Genomic DNA, 21,861 nt, shown 5'->3' on the forward strand with positions numbered 1-21,861 from the left:
TGTAGGGAATCCAGTGTTAAACATCAGTGTGAACACAAAAGTGTATTCGCTTCGACAACTATGGGGTCGATTGTGAAAACGGTATAAATTCTACGCAATTTGTAACCGGCCTGTGTCTGTGGAATCTGTAGGATTGTCATGCACATATAACTTAGGTAAGAAGGCAGGAAATGTGTTCCATTATTTTTGACCATTTAGAACTTTTTGGCTGATGGACTGAAGTTCAGCCTCTAAATTCACTCTCATTTTTTTGCTCTCCTCGCTTTCTGCACTGCATTAAGAAGTTCAGCAACAGCCATTACAAAGACTGAAAATGTCAGCCGGCTATAGCTTCACCGTTCAGCACTTGTGCTAATGAGCATCGCTTATCCAACGAATATCAATTAGTAATAAAGTGGCAAATCATCCTGTAAGGCCAAACCCAGCTCTTTGAGCCTGTAGTGGAGGAGGGGCTGTTACAGCAGGGGGGAGGATACAGCAGTAGTCGGGAGTCTGCTCCATCTTTTACAGCACTTCCCTCTCTCTAGTCTGCATCTTCCTTCATCTGACCTCCTGCGCAGTCCTTGCTGAGAAAATACATTTGTGTCCCTCGAAAGATCGCCATGTAATGAAAAATTCAACAGCTGGAGGAGGAGAGGGTTCGGTCGTAGCACAGTCTACACAATATTTGTGTTGTTGTGTGCTGAGAGCTGAGCCGTGATGGATAGATGATAGCAAGAGTTGACGCAGATAAAGGGTGAAGTTCTGCTGTTCTATCCTCACTGAAGGGCCATTAGTGCTTCACTGTTCCTGTTTCTGAGCTGTAGAAGAACTTCAGGGTTCTACTGTTCCCCTGCACATTCAGTCCTCTGCCTGTTAACGAGTTTTTCAGCTGCACAGAGTACTGGTACAGTATGTGCATCTAAAGGACCTCACTGTAGAGAAAAGGATGGAGCTCACTGTAAAGTTGATGTTCATACTCACCTTAAAACAGTTCTTCAGGTCATTGTTGTTCATTTTACTGCAAATATGGTCAGAGATTTGAAAGACTCCAGAGGGAGTGAATCAGAGCTGCTTCTCTACAGACTTTCTCATCAATAGTGCAAACATGAGGTTTCATCTGCTGCAGTACTGACAGAACACACCATCAGCAAATGGCATGTAGAAAGTCCATGACTATGTTTTAATACTTTTCCCTTCCGGTTCTCACTGCAGTGCCTTATAAAAGGGGTCATGGTCTCTTTCAAAACAAATGGCTTCATTCAGCTTTTGAATCAGGGCCAGAGGCATTTGTGCAGAAATTCTGGATAATTTAAAACTTTTACAGTTTGACTTTTGACTTTTCCAGAACACAGACTATTTAGTCCATAGAAAATAAAAAAATGGTTTTGTCAGTTAAATAACAAGAAGTCACTGTAATTCCACACACAAGGAAACTGGCTGGCATTTCTTCGATTAAAAAACCAAACACTTATTTGGCAACATATTTTAATTCAATTCCACCCCTGTACCCTTAAAATTAAAAAAAATCTTGCAAACAGTATTCTTTCCATTTCATGAATATAAATCTAGTGGACAGGAAAGTGCATGATGGAACAAGGTGTGCTGTATAAACTTGTAAGTTAATGAGTTTAGAAAAAGGGAGAGCTATTGAAGTGGTCAATGATTGAACATTGTTATTCCAACATTAGGAGTTGAATTTTAAAACAGTAGCTGTGGCCAGATTACTTGAAATAATTTTAATAAATAAACCAAACCCATGGATTCATCGGACGTGGCCTGTCCCTTTTTTTCACAGGACAGGGATTATATATTGGATTTTATCTCACATTTATCTTTTTTCTTCCAAATCAATGTTCATCATCTGATGAATCACATGACCAGATTACTGATGAGTTCAGTGGATGCAAGTGCTGTTGTTCATCTCTGCCTCTCCCACCCACTGTTCATGATCCTGTCTCATCAACAGCGGCCCACACACGGCTGAATGAATTGATTGTTCTCCCTGTGCTCCTGTGGGACCTCCTCTTCATGAGATGAGGCCAGAAGACCAGCTCACCTCCACACAAATCATTCCATACTACAATACCATCAGCACCATCAGGGTTTTATCAGTATCTGAGGTGGATACGCTGCACTGACTGTCAACAGCAGATACATAAATTAAACCTCCACAAAACAGTGCAGCCATTTTGCCGATGATGATGTAAATGTTTCACATTTATATAGTACTGTTCAGAAAACATAAGGTAGGGCACCGTATATATATGTATATATATATACGGTGCCCTACTGGGAGCCAGTAGGATTTTCAAATATTGTGTTGTTGTGTTCTGTTAAAGGTGGTCCTGCTGATAACAAGGACAGCAGCATTCTAGACACAGCTTGTCTCATCTTTTCCCTCTTAACTAATTAAGACTGTGCCTCGGCTAGCAATGTTGATCGACATGAGGTTCAGTGTTTTGCTGATGAATGATGAAGTTACTTCCCGCAGAAATTGAGTTTATACAGATGTTCGTGAGAAAGTAAAAGTAAAAAACAACCTGTTTATATTTTAAAGGCAATGTTTTCATCAAGATCATTAGCAGCATTTTATGCTTACAATAACATAAGTAATTAGCCATTCAGTGGATTGTGATAGATGTGTTGTTTCATTCTTTTTTTTGGAAACGTTTTGCCCTTCATTATGGCTCCTAGGTGTAAGTCAGACTCTGATGTATTTATATCCTGGATTATGATCTTATCACTGTGTTAGCATAGGTGAGTGAGCTTTTGTGTAGTATGTGAGTTCCAATTTACGGCAAAAATTACTTACATACTTACGTGTTGTAGGAATGGAATTCAGATGGAAGTAGAGCACCCTCTGTAGTTGCTTTTACTCTCTGAAAACATTTGTGTAAAACTTCATCATCTATCTGAATCTAAATTGTTTGGACACTACTGTACACTGAACTCGAACCTTTTAGTGTAGTTTAATAAAAGATACAGTAAGTATAATTTATGGTCCTATTGAAGGGCGTTACCTTTAAATAGCTGCACACGATAACCTGTTAGCTGTGTTTCCTCATATCGTTCAATTACAGATATGGTCTCAGATCCAGGATTTATCTTTGGCCATCACTCCGCTTATTTTCAGTGTGTTAGGAGAAGAAGAGATAGAATTGGAGTGAAGAACCGCTTTATTCCTGNNNGTCTGGGTAACGAGGGTGCACCCGGGTGTCGTAGATCACTGTAATTATCTGAAACTGCAGCAAAATACAGACATGATTGGTATTTAATTCTTTTTATTGGCCAGGAATATAATGGGGATTCTGTAAGAGATTGAAACATCAGACTTTCATCTTCACACATCATGTCCCAGTGCAGCAGCCTAACAAGGGGCTGCAGCAATGGAGCATATATATATATATATATATATATATATATATATATATATATATATATATATATATATATATATATATATATATATATATATATATATATATATATATATATATATATATATATATATAAGGCCAAAAACTTTAAAATAAGATGTGAAGAAACTCTATGAAGCCAAATGTTAAATTATATTTTCATATATTTTTATATTTTTTATATTCATAATTCCATCATTTGGATCATTGGATCATTTGGATTTAGACCATCTCGTACTATATAATGTGATATGTTTTTATATGGTAAAAAATCTTAATTGTCCCTTTTTAATCAACCTTTCTTGGTTTTGAATTGAAACCAACTGCTGTCAGACCAGATGTTCATTTGTTAAAGATATTAGTTGTCTGTGTTTTGTTAAATTGATGTTGTGCCTCCAGTTATACAAACATACCTTTAATCTCATATTTTACAGAAAGTAGAGCTCTGGGACACACTGTTCAGTCTTCAGGCATTAAGTCATTATCTAATGAACAAATCTGTCTGCATGCTGTCATTTTGAGCTGTGTACTCTTTACCCACTGTGATGTTCCAACACCAGCCGACATCATAGGGATGCACTTATCATTTTAATCCTCGCCAAAGTGGATGTAATTGTAATAATTAGGCGCAGACAGAAGGAACTGAAGTAAGTGGCAGCATTTTCTTAATGGGGTCGAGCGTTTGTAATTATGAGACAGGCTGTCATAGTATTTCCTTTACAATGAAGTCCTTTGTGAGTGTTTGACTGCTGAGACAAATGAAGCACGGTCAGGTTGGAGAGACTGGGACTGAAGCTGATTGGTGGAGACATGTAGGGTCTAGAGATAGAACAAGCCATCCCTCTTCAAATGAACCCATTTCTGTCACTGTTAGTGACTCAGTAGCACATAGGATGACTTGATTAAATATGTGCCTGTGTGTGTTTATGGATGTAAGGAAATATTCTCTTCTCATCTACGACTTCTTTTTCCCTGTAATGACAACTTACCTGCAATCATTAAACGTATGTGGTTCTCCCGAGAAAGTGGTGATGGGACTGAAACCGACCCAAAGCACTGATGTGTTTCCACACCATGCTGCCTCTACACTGGTGGACGCTCATGAAACTCCATGAAGCCTTAAATATGACACGGTGTAGACAATAAAAACAGTGTTCTACCAGGATCAATGTGTGTATTTTCAGCCATGAGGGTTTGACTATGACCTTTAGGCATGAATGTTCAAGGGTAAACACAATACAGTTTATCTCAGACTACACCTTAAACTGAGGAGAGTTTAGCTCTTTACTCAACCTTTTTGGCCTACTTGTTTGTAGTTTTAAGTTATAATCTGTGTCACCATTCATGGCATGAAGGTCACATTTGTGTGTAGTTTGTGACCATTTAGTGGTCTGTAAGCAAAAGGGTGCAGGGCAGTTCAGGTCCAGTGGATAGCACAGGCTGCTGGGTAAATAAGTTGTGAGTTTGTGCTAAACATACCTCTGAATGAAAAAGGCTGCTAAAAGCATCTGCAAGATTAAAAAACATGGCTGTGATTTCAGACTGAAAAGACTGACTAATGCTGTCTAATTAGCCTTTATACTGTGCTATAAAAATACATACTGCTTTATGTTACATTTACGCAGCCCGTTCCTACATATAACTAATGTTTGAGTCACCACTTGTTCCCAGAAAAAGCAGTTTCAGTTTGTAGAACACACTAGCAGTAGATTCAGTCTGCCTCTCTTTTATTCTCCTCATAAAAAGTCTGTGTTGTCCAACGCATCTGTGTCATAAAACTACAGAACTAGAGAACTAGAGAAACTACAGAATACACAGAATGAGTTGACTGAGTTTATCAGTGCCGCAGTGATGAGCTGTGTCACGTCAGATTGATTTAGTGTTTGTGGATGATAAAAATAATTAAAAGTTCTTGAAATGTACACTTAGAAGATGAGTTTTACTTTTAGGCACATATTTCACTACAACATCAATTCATTTTTTATACATTTTTTTCTAAAATGTCCAACATACCAGTAACTCAGACAGGAAAAAAAGTCTTTCCTTCTGTGGCAATTATTATGCCGTACAATATAATACTGAACAACCAGAATCTTAAATCATTTCTAATTACTAATTGGCACTTGGAGACATGAAAATGTTTTTAAATTGGAAATATCATAATATGAGAGGTTTAAATTGCCTCTGGGGCATTTGGTTAAAATTCATCAACATGGACGTGATCATTTTTCTTTCTTCTTTGCTAACTTCTGGGTATTTCTGCTAAAGGCTTTATCTCTAGAGTATATCCAAGTCTGTGTTTTTTCCCATTTTATTCTAATTTTCTTAATGTTTTATCATTGGTTAATTTTATGCCTTTGGTATCTCAGTTTTGTCTCAAATGCTGTTTCAGTTATCAAGCTGCAAAATAACAATGAAGTGCCCCCTTCCTAAAGTGTAATTGACTGAAATAGAAGCAGACCATAATCTCATTAGTTGCCTTTCAGATATTCTATTTCAAATTGAATCTGTTTTTGCACATTTTATGGCTAATTTCTTTGATTTCTTTGTATAAACCTATTGTATCGGCCAAAGAATGAGCTTAAAAACCTCCACTTGAACCAAATGGTTAGTGTTGATTATTTTTACACTTCACATTCACTCACATTTTAGTTCATGTCTGCATTTCATCTGCTGCCTTCAATTTTAAAAAATGCCCCAGAAGAGTGGGATTTTAGAGCAGACAACCTGACAGTGCCCCTGGTGATCGGTCATGCAGCTGTTTCCTGTCAAGTGCAGTGAAACTGCTTCATCTTGATGTTTGTGTGTTCACATCCATTCACACAAAGAAGAGACGTAGACGACGAAGTCAAGTATTGAATCTGCTGTCAGTAGTGATGTTATAGACATTACCAGATTTTTTTATTTGATATGACACCAATACTTTTTTGGAAATTTTTTCCAAAACTTTGTGTGATTTTTTTTAACCAAATAAAACACATGACAAATCTTGGCCATATAAATTATATATAGCCTATATTATACCATATATTATACATATATACCAGCATATTAACATTCTCCTCTACAGCTTCTGCTTTGGCCTCATGTTTTTTTCTATCATCAACAGTGAAATAAATCCATAATTGTGGCAACCGTCAGCGTTCTGACCAACTGTGTATCTGTATTAAAACACGAGGTTGGAGGTTCAGATGTTTGTCCCGACTTGTGTCTGCTTAAATAAGCACTTACTGTGCATTTCCCAAATCTGACGTTGAAACTTTTGAAATATGGTTTTATTCTTTTCTTCACAGTTTGAACAATTGATTTCAACCGAGTTCAGATGGAGCATATGCCGCGTGAAGCTCTGCTGCCCTGCCACAGTCAGGGAGAGAAGGAGCTAAACTTGCACCATCTGAGTGAAGCAGATGGCTGCTAGTTAATTTAGCGTAAACCTTAGACCCACACCAACCTTTTTCCCTGCACATAAACAGACCACACGGAGGACTGATCAGTCACACTGCCACCCGGTTTCCTCCCAGTGGCTCAGGCAATGGGTCTCAATTAGCTGTGAGACAACAGAGATTTACTGCAGGACAAATGAAATGAATTAACTCGACAACCATTGAGAATCTGCTGTAGTGTAAAACAATCCTGGGTTGAAAGAATGAAAAGGAAGAAAATATATGAGCACCAGACAAAGCTCTAGATCCACAAGCAGCAAGTCAACGTCATGCATAGTGAAGCAAAATGTGCTACATTTTCCAGTCAAGTCAAGTCAGCTCTTTGTCACAAATGCCATACATATTTTGCAGGTCTTTAGAAAGTATATTGTGTTTTACCAAACAAGAATTTTCAGTAATACCTCTCTGGAGTGGCACAAAAGAAAACATAGGCGGTGCAGAGCAAAACATCAAAGCTCCCAATGCCCTCATACTCTGTTCTTGAGGCTGAGCCTGAATTCACTTTGCCTCAGATATAAAAATATCTTATTAATTCATATTTTACATTTGTAATAGACTACAATTAAGGACTGTATGTGCATCAAGTGGAAGAAAAATAGTTGCAACCATTAAGTAAATGGTTGCAACTCACAGGTTGCCACATGGGAGAAGCCACTAGGGATATTGGTTCCTCTCAAACCAGGACCTACTGCTATACTATGGAACCACTTAAGAGTTTTGAAATCATGATTAGTAGCGTGACTTTAAAAAGATAAATCTTATCTTTTCTATGTAGCCTACGCACAAGACATGTATAATGATAGTGTGGGAAAATTGGACAGTGGGTCAGTGTGTCTGTGTGATAATTGGATCTGAGTAATGGTTGTACTGCCTCAGAGCTCTTTAGTTTGTAATTGTATTTTTCAAGGTCATCTCTATGACAGTAACTTGACTCCAGCTTCACATCCTGCCTATATGGATTTACAGTTATACCCAGCACTAGAACAGATGAGACTGCAGTGAGAATGTTTTCCTCCATCTCCTCCTGAGCTTCTCACCTGAGGGGCCAAGTTAAGCAAAACAAATGGGTCCTGGACATTTTACCAGCAATTCGTCAGAATGTAGGAAGTAACTGTGATGGAGGAGAAGGAGCTGCAGAGGCTCAGAGGCCCCTGGTGCTTCATTTCTCACACAGGGCAGCGCTGGGACTGAGGAGCTGCAGGTGACTGTGGCAGTGATGGATACCAGAATCTTTCACCCTTTCACAAAGCGTTTGAGAAGCGAGCTGTCACCGGGCCAACTGCAGAGCAGAACCTCCAGTGTCCCGCTACAGAACTTTAGTGTCAGCTCATGACGTGGCGTCAGGGGACGGCTGGGCAAAATTGAAATCTCAGTCGTGGCGGCACTCGACTGACAGGGCCGTTATTGCACATATGATGGGGAGAAAAGTAAAGTGCATTTCACCTGCCAGAAACAGCTGACATCATCATCTCAGGGGCAAGTTTTTTGGCGAATTGCAAATATTAAAAATCACTTGCAACAAGATGTAAAAATGAAACACTTTTCTGGAGCGATGATTTAGAATAAATGCTGTTAGCACCAGCAGGAGGAATTCAAATTGAGGAGAAAATGGAAATATGATTCAATGACTACAGGCTGACATTTATACTGTCTTGGCCTTTTGCTCCCAGGCTTATTTATGGAGGGCTATAACTTAATTTTTGAGAGCATGGCAATCAAGATGACTGTTATTCATCCTACAATTAGATTCTATCATCATGACAGTGATCAAGACGGCTGCTCACACGTCACAGCAACAAGCTTCAGACTCAGTGACTGTACAGGGGTGAAGAGGCCGCTGATTCAAAACATATTTAAATTGTATAACAAATGAGTGTTATTACATTTCCGTGATGAGAAATAAATCACTGATGTGTGGATTTATTTGATGCTGTTCAGGTTTTAAAATAATGAGCGTTGCTTCTCAGCTAATCATGACAAATCCGCCACACTGTAACAAGCATTGTTTTGAACGGCAGTAAAGGGAACATGTTCTGACTCTGGAGTCGATCGTGTAGTATTAACGAGATATTTGGGAATTTTTCATTCTTCCAATATGGATAACGATGAAAGCAACATGTGTGACATATCACTGATCGAGATTTTAAAAAGAAGTGGAGAGAGTACATCAGCTGCACTAAAGAAACTTTCTCATATTGGTGAAAGTAATGCAGGATAAATGAATTTATTTAGAATTTAATCCCCCATCTGGAGGTGGATTAGTTAATGTGCATCGGTTGGGGAGTAAGTGTGCATTTCTTTGAAGTGTGAACGCAAACGTGCAGTGAAACATTTACATCAATGGCTAATTCCCTGCAAACTGATGATGAATGCAGTAGAGAAAATATACTACAGTTGCTCTTTCACAGAATGTACAGCATCCTTTTGGAACTGATCATATACAAACCAGTTAATGCAACAAATGTGATTGTTTTTAAACAAACCAGTTTGTTTTCTTTCATTCTGCGTTTACTTCCTCATTCTTTTTTAGGGTCAGTCTGTGGAATTGAACCAAAACCAGAGTCAAAAGGAAAAGTTTCCATTTGTCTTTTGTTGAACTTAGCGAACCCAGTGTATGCTGGCGTGCAGGTGGAGCCGTGAAATGTTTATCAGTGGAATTGAAATTCTTCTGATTGAGCTGCGGCTCTGAATGCTTTTTCCTCACTCCATTACCACCAGCAGCCTGTGTCAAACTCTAACACACACAAAACAGCTAAGCTACAAAAAAATTCAAGCTGAGTTCAAGCTGCTCCAAGCTCTTATGGGATTTTTTATTGATTTATTTTTTATTTTTTATTTGCTTGCAGGTCTGAAGCGGAGCTACACCTGTGAAGTGTGCAGCGTCACGCTGAACTCTGTGGCACAGTATCACGCACATCTGCAGGGCTCAAAGCACCAAAACAAGTGAGTTAAACTGGCTGCTGTTTACTGCAGCATTCTACTGCAAAGCTTTGTTTTTATATTCCAGATTCCTGCATCTTAGGGACATTTCTTCTCTTCGGAACTCAACATTAGTCTATTACTCATTTAATGCATAAATGATGACCATAGTTTTGCTAAAGCAGAAATCTAAGCTGAGGGCATCATTCAGGTTCGAGTCCAGATGGAAATCCTTTATTTGATCTAATTTCCTCCTCTGATAGTGCAGGGAACAGGTGATGAGTAAAGGTTTCATGTTGAGAATCCACAAGCGTTTCTTTCTGCTGGAAATATGTTTCTCTCAGGCCTCCATCTCTGATCAAGCCATAAAACAAAAGCCCTTTTGGAAAACCCTGTGTTCAGACAGGTGTAGTCACTGAGAACCAGGGGAAGAGTTTTTAAACCGAAATGAAACTAAAGGTAAAAACATATATTTTCACACATTGCACCTACAGTATACACAACTGTTATCACAGACAGCAAAAAATCATATTGTGGTTCCATTGTGTTGCTGAACACTGAAAATCTTAGTTCCTTCAATTCATGTTGTAAGTTTATTATTTTGGGGGTTTTTTTCTCTTTTTTTTAACAAAGCCTGCTGCTAACCTGTGCTAAAGCAATGGAATTTCCTTCTGTTGAGCGTAAATCTGAAAGATACTGTTAATATACCAAAGAAAGTCCAAGTCTACAGCTATTGTCCCAGTCCTGTGTAAATTGCTCATATATACACAGTAGTCAAAGTACTGTATAAAGTACATCTCCTGCATGTACATCCTGAATTCTGAACACCCAGTGTTTACTTCCACAGTTTATTTCCGCTGTACATAACGTTCAATATCATATTATGGACAAATCCGACTGCAGCACATCAGTTTGGGTTTCAGTGTCAGGACACAAATCAGGACATGGAGTATTTTCCGTTCATTCTGTGTTTCCCTGTTCTTTTCTCAGCCTTCTCAGAGCATTGGACTCAAATTCTTTAACTAAAACATATGGGTTTCTGCAAGAAGGCCGCTAGGCAGCAGGTGGGAGTTGATGTGGCTTCCACAGTGCATGTCCTGGAATTAATTCCCCCTCTAGGCCTCTTCGAGGCTGCACATTCACACACACATGAACACACAGCCATGAGGATGCAGACATCAGGAGACATGACATGCCGTTTAACAGCCACGTGCTGCAGCCATGCATGTCTTGCACTGAGTTGTCAGAATAAACTGGGTTTTTGTGGACATCACCACAAACACACACACAGCATACTGTACAGCACAGCTCTTACAGTTTAACAACATTCAACAACAGAAGATGCCTGATTTCCTCCACATGTCCCACAGTGCCTCCTGAGGTTCATTTAATTCATTTTCTCATTTTCTGCTGGTTTGGTCTAAAGACAAAGTCTGACAAAATCTGTTTTACAAAACTCCAGAGTAGAGGAGAGAGGAGCTAAGGGAACAGTTCCTCTGCGTCTGGTGTCCTTTAGCTCTGAATGCTGTGAAGAAACATTTACAGCCTGTGAGAATGAGTGTTTTTTTTTTTTTTAACAAAACCCTGGTCGCCACTATCAAGAGCAGATCTGACTATACAACTATATTATACTCAACTATACTATACAATTTTCAAAATAGTTAGTCCTCACCAATGTCTCATTTAATTGACAGCGCGTAGCAGCGAATCATGCTTTACACATAGGAAGATTTTTGCAGATGCAAGATAAAAAAGAGAGTTTTTTTTTAATAATGTTTCCTGACCTTGGACTGAAGAACCATAGGTTCGTCTGTGTCTGCATTTTGATTCACAGAATGTAATGACACACAGATTGAGAGTCAGAGAGCCCTTAAGGAAAACCACTGCGGTATAATAAGTAGTTCGCTGAAAACTGATGAGACTTTCACACAGACAATCATGGCTAAGAACCGGAGACATCTGTTGCATAATTAAAGTCACATTACCAAAATGATTCTTCTACACGCTCACATTAAGGACATAGTAAACAAGCTGACATTGGTGCTAAAGCAATAATCCCATTATAATCTTCAAGGATGAACTATAGTTCTGAGCCAGTTTAACCTCCCACTGTCAATCCAAACTTTTCCATGATTTTCCTTGTCCACTTTCTTTCTTTCTTTCTTTCTTTTTACTTTCCTTATATATATTTTTTATTTTTTGTCCTTGTTTTTCTTATTTTCTTTCTTTCTTTTTTTCCTTCTTTCTTTCTCTCTTTCTTTCTTTCTTTTTTTCTTTCTTTCTTTCTTTTTTTCCTTCTTTCTTTCTCTCTTTCTTTCTTTCTTTTTACAAAGTGTTTTTCAACCTTGGGGTAACAACCCAACAATTGCATCGGCCGAAATGTTTAGTACTTCTTTAGTACAAAAAATATTGATAAAAGTAATTTTCAACTAATCACCATCCTTCATACAACTGTGATTAAAAACATCAAACACAATTGCATTCTTCCACTTTAATGAGTAATAATAAATAATAAAATGGAGCTTATAAAAATGAGGCCGGCGATTCTTGATTTACGGCTGTGATCACGTGACTGAAACATTGACTGCTTCTCAAATGTCTCTGAGGTTTCACCAGAAATGTGTGATGTAACAATGGGGGTCACATGCCAAAAAAGGGTGGAAACCAATGGTTCACATAGACATGCAAGTAACCTAAGTCACTGTTCACACCACGTCTGCAGCCACAGCCTTTGTCTCAGCCTTGTTATCACACCCTGTCAGGTCCAGATGTATTCTTATATTTTAACTCCACTTTTGCTAATTTCCAAGTCACACATTCGTGCATTATGAAAAGCACTTATTAAAAGAAGTGAGCAGGAAAGAAATGTTAGGTTAATTTGAACACTCCTCCGTGTAGACACAGCCTGCTATCAATAGGTCAACTGAGGCTGACAGTGTAATTATTGTGCTATCACCTCCCCCTGGGTAGCCATCCATCACGGGCCACCACATGCATGTGCAGGAACACGTGTACATACAGAAAGGTCTTAACTGTGGCCAAAGTGCTGGGCTGCAGAGACTGATTAACCACAGATGTGCTGAAGCATGTGAATCTCCTGCAGAGACCCTGACTCACCAGAGGTTTTAGACCCTGCTCAGTACAACTGTGGTGGGTGTAATGAATACCAGTTGTATTATATACTATATATATTATATTATTTATATATATATATATATATATATATGTATATATATATATATATATATATAATATTTTGGAGTTTTCCTGTTGAAATTCACCTTATCTAAATGTAACAGTGTTGAAGCGACAGCGCTGACACGGTCAGACATGAATCATCCATGACTCACACTCAATCCTCTGCTCCACATCCGGGTTATATCCAGCTGTTTGTGTCAATTTGACATCAGCAGTAAGATTCATCCTGTTTACCCAGGCGGTTTGCTCCGTACATGCTTAGCCCACTGACATGAAACAGAAATGGTGAATTGTTACGCTGGAGGCAGGAGGACGTTCTTCAGCCTCCACCCCTAAAACACATGGACATGCATGCGATCTCATCTGTGCACTTCACACGTCCCGTATGGCTTTTTATTGAAACAAGGGTGAGAGGTACATATCAGGTCAGAGAATATGTTTGACATTTTTCTACCAACTTCTTTTTTCAGAATTTATCTTTGCTTTTTAATTCTCTCTATTCTCACACAAACACCAATGTCATCTAAACCACATTTATTATAGTACAATCATAACATAATTATTTATAAAAAACAATAAGTACATGTTTCCCCTTTGTTTTCATGCACATAGGTACAAGTATATCAGACAATCTTCATATTTAATAAAATACAATTTTAGCAAACCTATCATGAACATGAAGTATCCTTTTTTTTACTTTCAAAATTCATCACGTGGGCCAGATTGAACCCCCGGCCGTATGTTTGACACCCCTGATCTAACACAACTTAATCCTTGTTTTCATTTGTTTTCATTTGACTTCATCTAAATCATTCATAGAATCACATCAGCTGGTGTAAAAAGCTGCTTATACTGCATCCTAAATGCTAATCATTAATTACATGCACGGCCTACATTGAATGCTGATTAGTCTACCGGCTCAGTCAAAGCCTTGTGAACATAAATCCCTGTTTTCTGAGCATAAACGTTGGCTTATCATTATTTTTCTATTTCCTGTCAAACACTAAGAGGCGCTCTTTCGTCTGTCAGGCTGTAGCTCTGGGCCAATTTGTCACCAGGCTGCAAAATATATGGAAATCTGAAACCCCCAATTTGTGTCAGCAGTGAAGACAAACATACAATCATCACAGCCTAACATTTACTCTTATCTGCTTTTGAAATATTAACAACGACCACTGCATTCCACACATTCATGAATATAAAAGTCTCAGGGTCGTGTGTTTGCTTTTCAGTGATTTTCCACCCGTCGACTGTAAACAGCAGCCGCGCGGCAGCAATCAGACACCAGAAAATCCCCCTGGGTGTCATTGACAGGTCCATTGCAACAGTCTTTCTTTAGCAATCTCTCAGGCGTGGTAGTCGATGTGAGGGGCTGAGTCTGGGGAGTAATCATAGCCCTGTAGGCTCAATTCTGCGTGGCACACCATCACCACCAGCATGGTCCTCAGCTTCCAGGGGTATTTTCTAAATAGACAGACTAAAATGTGTGCCTACAAATGATCACATTCACTGCATACAAGAAAGAAAAAAAAAACTCTAATCAACTCTGACAGTTCTTCTCACCACATTTCAAACTGCATTTGCTGTCTGTGTTAACCGGAAAACAGGATTCACCTCTTGTTAACACAGAATAAAAAGGCTGCTGCAGCTGCAGCCTCATTCAAACATGAAAACAAATTGGTCATCAGGAAACTCCCAGTGGACATTAGGTGAAGCTGGGAACCATCTCCAACAGATTAGGAGACCAATAATTATTCACATGCACATTTTCACTGTAATTCTTGGTTTGAATGTTTCTGGACAAACGGACGGAAAAGATTAGCGTGAGCCATTGGTTCTAGGGATTCTATGATTCTTTTTTTTGTTTTTTGTTTTTTTTGTTCTGTTCATAGAATGTGGCTAGTGACCTCTTCTGATGCCCCTGTGTGGTAGAGGCCAAATAAGCATCTAAATCATGTGCATCTACCATAGAAGACAACTAATATACCTGTCTTTCTGTCCCTTCGATAGGAAGATCTCCACCGTTTAACTCATACAACAAAGAGAATATGTAGTTCCCTGGGGATAAGATGGGACAGAATAGGGAATGAACTATTGGATAAAAAAAAAGGAATTTTTTATGTATATTCAAGACAATAACTGGTTCCGCTGTAGTGAAGTGTATCCCTGAGTTATCTCTCCACACAGGGGATTTAATTAAGCACTTGGTGGTTGGAGAACTGGGGCAGAATAATGAAAGCATGACAGTCTCTTTATGGCATTGCTTCCTCTGTCCTTTTGTCCCATCCCACCTGTGATGATAGCACAGCCTGAGGTTTGCCCCACTGATAACCGTTGGTTCATAAAAACCCTCTGCTGTGCATCTAAAGGGTGTCATGTGAAAAATGGCTTGGCATTTTGCACAGTTCCCTGCATTCACAGCAGTAAATCACAGAGCCATTACATTGGCGATGTGTGTGTGTGTGTGTGTGTGGGGGGGGGAGGGGGGTGCTCCAGGCCCTGATGGTTTACCTCCCACCAGCGGTTCTCAGTGTCACAGCATCTCATCCTCGGCTCTGCTGCCTCAACAGCACTGTGTCTCAGCAGCTCCATCAGAACCAAACCCTGAACTTATTTTCTCACTGATAGGATGGTTTCAGAGAAAGTCATTTCTCTTCTAATCGATACATATATCGATACATACAGGTTGAAGTTTGCTGAAGGAAACCCTGTTGTTTTAGTGACAAAAATATTTTTCTTCTTCTATTTAAACAGTCATTTTGAACAGTGATAATTTATTTGGGTTTAAAGAAAGTGGGTTTATTTGGGTTGAAGCAAAGACAAATGACGGAGAAGTTTGCCTGACAGTCCTTCGAGAGTGAAAGATTGATGGGTGGTGAACTTGTTTTTATCCCTGGAGGAATAAAAACAATCATTTTATAAATTTTTTTGCCAAGTATAGAGGTTTTTATATGTGTACAAACTTTCATGTTTATGCAGACTGTTGAGTCAGCTGTCAGTTCTGATTACCACAGATTAATGACATGATGACGGTGCAGCTCAAAGCCCCCTACAGAGAACAAACTAAACTAAACTAAACTGGGCTTAAAGTCTGAAAGTCTGAAAGGCCAATTTATATATGTTATTTAAGTCTGAATTTTTTATTTTCAAAACAACATTAATTTCACTTAAGAATATTTGTAATAATCCTACATTAACAATTACATTTAAACTACTAAATATACTAAATACTGTAACTTGGAGTATCTTTTGATACCGATATCAATCGGATACCTGCTTTTCTCCTCCAGCATTCCACCGGCAGCTGTTGTGGAGGTGATAGTGTCCCTGTTTGCGGCATGTTGAGCATTTGGGCTTAGGTATCAGATCAGACGGACTGTAGTTGGTTTTTCTTTTCAATGTAATAAATATTTATATGACACAGTATATAAAATTATAAAAATAAGATTATTACCTTTATTATAAAATGTCTATTGTTCTACAATAAAATATTGTCCTCTATTATCCTCTCTTACAATCACTGTTAAAATGAAAAAAGTAGAAATGTAAATGTGTGTCATAATTTTAGTTCAGATAACTATGTTCACACACACACACACACACACACACAAGTGGTTTTCAGATTTACAATAATAATAGACATAGAATGAGTGACTTCTGATTTGGCTTGCTCTCAGTTCAGGCTTCACGTCATCTTTGCCGTGTGTTTTATTATTTACAGTCCTGAGTCTGTAAGTGTTCTGACTCGTAGGATTTTTCCTTGGACATACAAACACTTTTTGAACTTGTTCTTAACTCGGTGGATTTGGGCATGTAAATTTCTCCGGGCGTTGCAGAGTGAAACAGCTTTAGACAGATTTGTAGTGCTGTGGACGACACAAACAATCACAAGCGGCGTTACGTCCACGCACAAGCGCAACTGTTTATCACAAAGAGAAGGAATTAACTTCAAAGGGATTTAAAGTGTCCATGTGGAATGTGTGTACTCCGGGATGTATTATGCATGAGGGAAACGCTCCAACAGAGTAATGTGCTGACACAATTTGTCACACGCCACTGGAATACATAAGTTGCGGAGTAGCCAGGTTGAAAGAGTTGTTGTTGGTGTGGTTTCTCTGGGCAGCTGCAGGGCTGTGCAGCGACGTTACCTATACCGGACGTGGGGTGAATTACTTATGAGACTCTTCTTAGCCTTCAGAGCAAATCTGTGTGCTTTGATATACAGCACCTTTGAAAAATGTTTGGGTTTGTCTGTAAGAGCAGGTGAGTGTGAGAGGGATTTAAAGGCTGGGCCTCAGGATGTGTTTCTTTCTCCTGGCTAGTTAAAGAAGATGTCAGAGGGAGCATGGTGGAGGAGAAGAGAAGAGGAGAGGAGAGGAAAGAAGAGGAGAGGAGAGGAGAGGAAAGGAGAGGAGAGGAGAGGAGAGGAGAGGAGAGGAGAGGAGAGGAGAGGAGAGGAGAGGAGAGGAGAGGAGAGGAGAGGAGAGGAGAGGAGAGGAGAGGAGAGGAGAGGAGAGGAGAGGAGAGGAGAGGAGAGGAGAGGAGAGGAGAGGAGAGGAGAGGAAAGGAGAGGAGAAGAGAGGAAAGGAGAAGAGAGGAGAGGAGAAGAGAGGAAAGGAGAAGAGAGGAAAGGAAAGGAGAGGAGAATAGAGGAGAGGAGAAGAGAGGTTAGGAGAGGAGAGGAGAGGAGAGGAGAGGAGAGGAGAGGAGAGGAGAGGAGAGGAGAGGAGAGGAGAGGAGAGGAGAGGAGAGGAGAGGAGAGGAGAGGAGAGGAGAGGAGAGGAGAGGAGAGGAGAGGAGAGGGGAGGGCAGGAGAGGGGAGAAGGGGAGAGGAGAGGAGTGGGAGGAGAGGAGAGAAAAGAAGAGGAAAAGAGAGGAGTGAGAGGAGAGAAGAGGAGAGGACAGGAGAGTGGAGGGAGAGGGGAGAAAAGAAGAGAAGAGGAGGGGAGAGGAAAGGAAAGGAGAGAAGAGGAGTGGAGAGGACAGAAGAGGGGAGAAAAGGAGAGGACAGGAGAGGAGAGCAGGACACCCTGGGTGGTGACATTTGGATGGAAAGGAGAGTAAACACAACAAATATTTCAGACACTCCAGATACCAGGTTCTATTTCAGAGTGAATCTCTCTCTTCAGACTCTCCTCGCACTCCAGCTGATGAATATATTGAGGTTGTCATCGCTGAGGTGAGACATCTCCAGCTGAGCTGCACAGGAAGTTATTAAACAGCAAATGCCTTCTTTAACTTCCATGCTGACGAGCTGAGAGTGACGTTGGGTGTCACAGTGAGCTTCATCTCCAGTGTCACTTCTGTCGATGACTCCTGCAGACTCGTATTTTTACCTCATATTGTGCCAGGGGTTCTTCACCACTTGCATTAGACTGAATTCAACCCTGTACAGCTGTGTCCCAAACTTTTTTCCTACCAAGTACCGCTCTGGCCTGGACTGGTTGGTACCATAGACTGCACCGATCATTGAAAAATCGTTAAATGGTCATTAAGAATAGTTCATTTATCTAATTTTTTTATTTAGTAAAGATAAATTGCCAAATTAAGTTTAAATAAAAAAAATTAATTAAAATACCTGTATTCTCCTGACTTAATAATTTATGAATTTATGGAATGAAATAGAAAAAAAAGTGATCAAGTAATTTTTATCATGCTGTGTGTAAATTCTTTAACTGCATAACAACTAAGACAAACAGGGAAACCAAAGACTATGTCAACATTTAACCATAACAGAAGGACGGTACTGTGTCTGGTTAAAAATGAAAACCGTCCACGATGCTAGCTGCTGCTTTGAATTTCAATTTGAGTTTCCATCAAGTAATTGCAGCAGATTCCTCCGTGAGGCTAAAGGTTGTTTCTATTCCGCTGCTGTTTAGACGTCTTCTGTCACTGCCTGCTCATCTTAATGTCATTCCAACAACAATTTCAACGTAATGACAGAAGAGAGGAGATGATAATTGTCTGTATGGGACTCTCACAGGGATGTTTTGTTATATGAGAAATAAGTGCAACAGCAAATCATTCACTGTGTCTTACTCTAAAATTAGATTCACAGCAGGCTTGGTTGGAATCATCCATTTGTTCTGCTACAATGTCACGTTTTTACAAATAATGAGGTGAATAGAGAAATGTCAGTGTTTATACCTATGAGAAACAAATGTTTGAATTAGTTATACACTACATCTGTTTGTTTTGCTTTAAGAATAATGTTTTTTTTTTTTTCTGATCTGGAAATATGAGGTACGTTACGGCAGCCACAAAGGCAACAGCAAAGTATTTCATGGAACTGTGAAAAAAGGACGAACCAATTTTAGGTTTAACGAATAACAAAACATTACCATAAGAATTTTATTGATTTTCAAGTAAAGCACTGTATTAAAAAAAAATCTAAACCAATTCTATTAACATTTTTCCAATTAATGTCTCACTCTCTTATTTTCTCAACAGAGTGGTCTGTATTTCCTCTTGTCATGTAGAAGGTTCTGGTTGCCAGTCAACCCAGGTCTCAATCACACAAGACATTTCAAGAAAAATAGCAAACTATAGCCATACCAAAATGTATTTTAACGTAAAGTGAGCAAAAAGCCTGAAGTGAAACTAAGTGATAGCTAATTAGAGCTGAACTAAAGTTTAGTGCAGAACAAACCAGGTGGAGCGGAAAAAAAACAACAACTTTGGTTTCAGCGTCTCCACTGCTGTGACAAATGTCCAAAAAAACAAAAACAAAACATATATCCTAAGGTTTCGGAGGAGAAAGTGTCTTCGTGCAGTGAGTTAAAGCTTTCTAACGTCTGTATCAGACGGAACATTTTGCTGCAGCATGGTGTGTTCTGCTCCATTAGGCTCTGCAGTAAAATAAACCTGACAGTTGTGCTGTGTTGTTGCTGATTTGTCTTCATGGGACACACACACACACGCTCCTGCTGTGATTACTGTGTTTAACTTACCTGAAGATAACATGCAGCTTCCGTTGCAGTGACAGCAGTTAGTGAATTTATTATGTGCAGGTAAAATGGAGCAACAAAAACAGTGCTTAGTGTCAATCTGTTGTGTATCTGCCCCCGGCTACACCGTCACTGTGGACACCTCCCACCTCCCACCCCCCCACCCCCAGGGTTCTGCCTGCAGGATTTTCTCTTTAACAAAGGCTGGTGTTGTCTCTCCAGTCTGTAAGACGGTATGTCAGTCTATGACAGAGACTGTTGGACAGAGTATAAGTCTCAAGTTATGAGGTGATAAAACAACATCCAAACACCTGCAGGAATTATGGACCAATAATGTCACTACATAACAGTAACCCTCAAATACGCTTTGTTTGGTTTTAAAATTATATGATCATAATATATATAGTATGGTATACAATATAATATAGTATTTGTTTTGGGAGGGGATATCTGGGTACCACATGATTTCATTCCATTACTACTATTTATTACATTATTATTATTTAGTATTTTTGAAGAGCAGTGTTTAAACACAGTAAATAAATAACCTTTTTTTTTATTTGTACCATAAAACTGAATTGATGCAAATGGAGCAACATATCCCTCTTAGTAAGAACCACAGATGGCTGGTCACTACTTTTTCATGTCCAACACAAATATTGATACTGCAACTTGGAGTATCTGCCGATTCCGGTACCTGCTTTTCTCCTCCATCATGTTGCAGGCTATAGTTTTTGAGGCAGTGTCCCTGTTTCTGACATGTTTCGCAAAGTTAAGTTAAGCAGTTGGGCTCAGGTATCAGATCGTACAGACTAGTGTTGTTTTTTTTTTTAATGTTCCATCCTGAAATTTTAACCAATATAGGACCGATACCAATCGTGAGTATCAGATCGAACCATCTCTAGTATGAACAACACAAAGAGAATGACAACACATCTTTTGTTTCTGAATATGAAAACATAAAACTACTATTGTTTGCAAAAATATATATAGTCAAATCTATGACAAAGGGCACAGAATTCCCCTGAAAAAGTTTGTCTAAGGAAGTTCGCTTGAAACGAGAGAGTGCTAATTATACCATTCTTCTAATAAATGTAAATGTAGGGGATCAGAGACAGAGAAGTAGAGGAGGGCGTTTGGTTAGGAGAAAAATAGAAAATATGAATAGAAGTGTTAGTCTGAAGTTTGGAACTCTGAATGTAGGTACAATGACAGGGAAAAGTAGAGAAATAGCTGATGTGATGGAGAGAAGAAGAGTAGATATTTTGTGTGTGCAGGAGACCTTGGAGAAGGGAAGTAAGGCTAGAAACATTGGAGGAGGCTACAAACTGTTCTATCATGGTTCAGATGGGAAGAGAAATGGAGTAGGGGTGATCCTAAAGGAAGAATATGTAAGAAATGTGGTAGAGGTGAAAAGAGAGTCAGACAGGTTGATGTGTGTGAAGGTAGAAGTAGAAGGAGAGATGATTAATGTTGTTAGTGGTTATGCCCCACAGGTGAGCTGTGAGTTGGAAGAAAAGGAGAAGTTCTGAAAGGAGCTAGATTGGATGGTAGAGAGTATCCCCAGGAGAGAGAGACTGGTGATTGGAGCAGACCTAAATGGTCATGTAGGGGAAGGGAACAGAGGAGATGAGGAAGTGATAGGCAGGTTTGGTGTTAGGGAGAGAAACGTAGAAGGACAGGCAGTGGTAGATTTTGCAAAGAGAATGGAAATGGCTGTGGTAAACACATATTTCCAAAAGAAAGAGGAACATAGGGTGACAGGTGGAGGCAGGTCCACACAGATAGATTATATTCTATGCAGAAGATGTAATCTCAGGGAGATTAGAGACTGTAAGGTGGTGGCAGGTGAAAGTGTAGCCAAACAACACCGGATGATAGTGTGCAAAATGACGATGGAAGTGACAAAAAGGAAGAGAGTGAAGACAGAGCAGAAGATCAAGTGGTGGAAACTAA

The 21,861-nt window shown here is 39.4% G+C and overlaps 1 protein-coding gene across 2 annotated transcripts in view; it reads left to right on the forward strand.

Moving 5' to 3' along the window:
* Window positions 1–21,861, forward strand: part of zmat4a (zinc finger, matrin-type 4a) — a 92,475-nt gene that overhangs the window by 65,560 nt on the left and 5,054 nt on the right. For both annotated transcript variants that reach the window (XM_025053374.1, XM_025053375.1), the window contains one exon: window positions 9,688–9,784. In XM_025053374.1, the coding sequence (XP_024909142.1) occupies window positions 9,688–9,784 (97 nt within the window). The remainder of the gene's footprint in view (window positions 1–9,687; window positions 9,785–21,861) is intronic.

The sequence above is a fragment of the Cynoglossus semilaevis genome, chromosome Z (genome assembly GCF_000523025.1).
Source record: "Cynoglossus semilaevis isolate Cse_v1.0 chromosome Z, Cse_v1.0, whole genome shotgun sequence".
In the NCBI taxonomy this organism is placed as follows: domain Eukaryota; kingdom Metazoa; phylum Chordata; class Actinopteri; order Pleuronectiformes; family Cynoglossidae; genus Cynoglossus; species Cynoglossus semilaevis.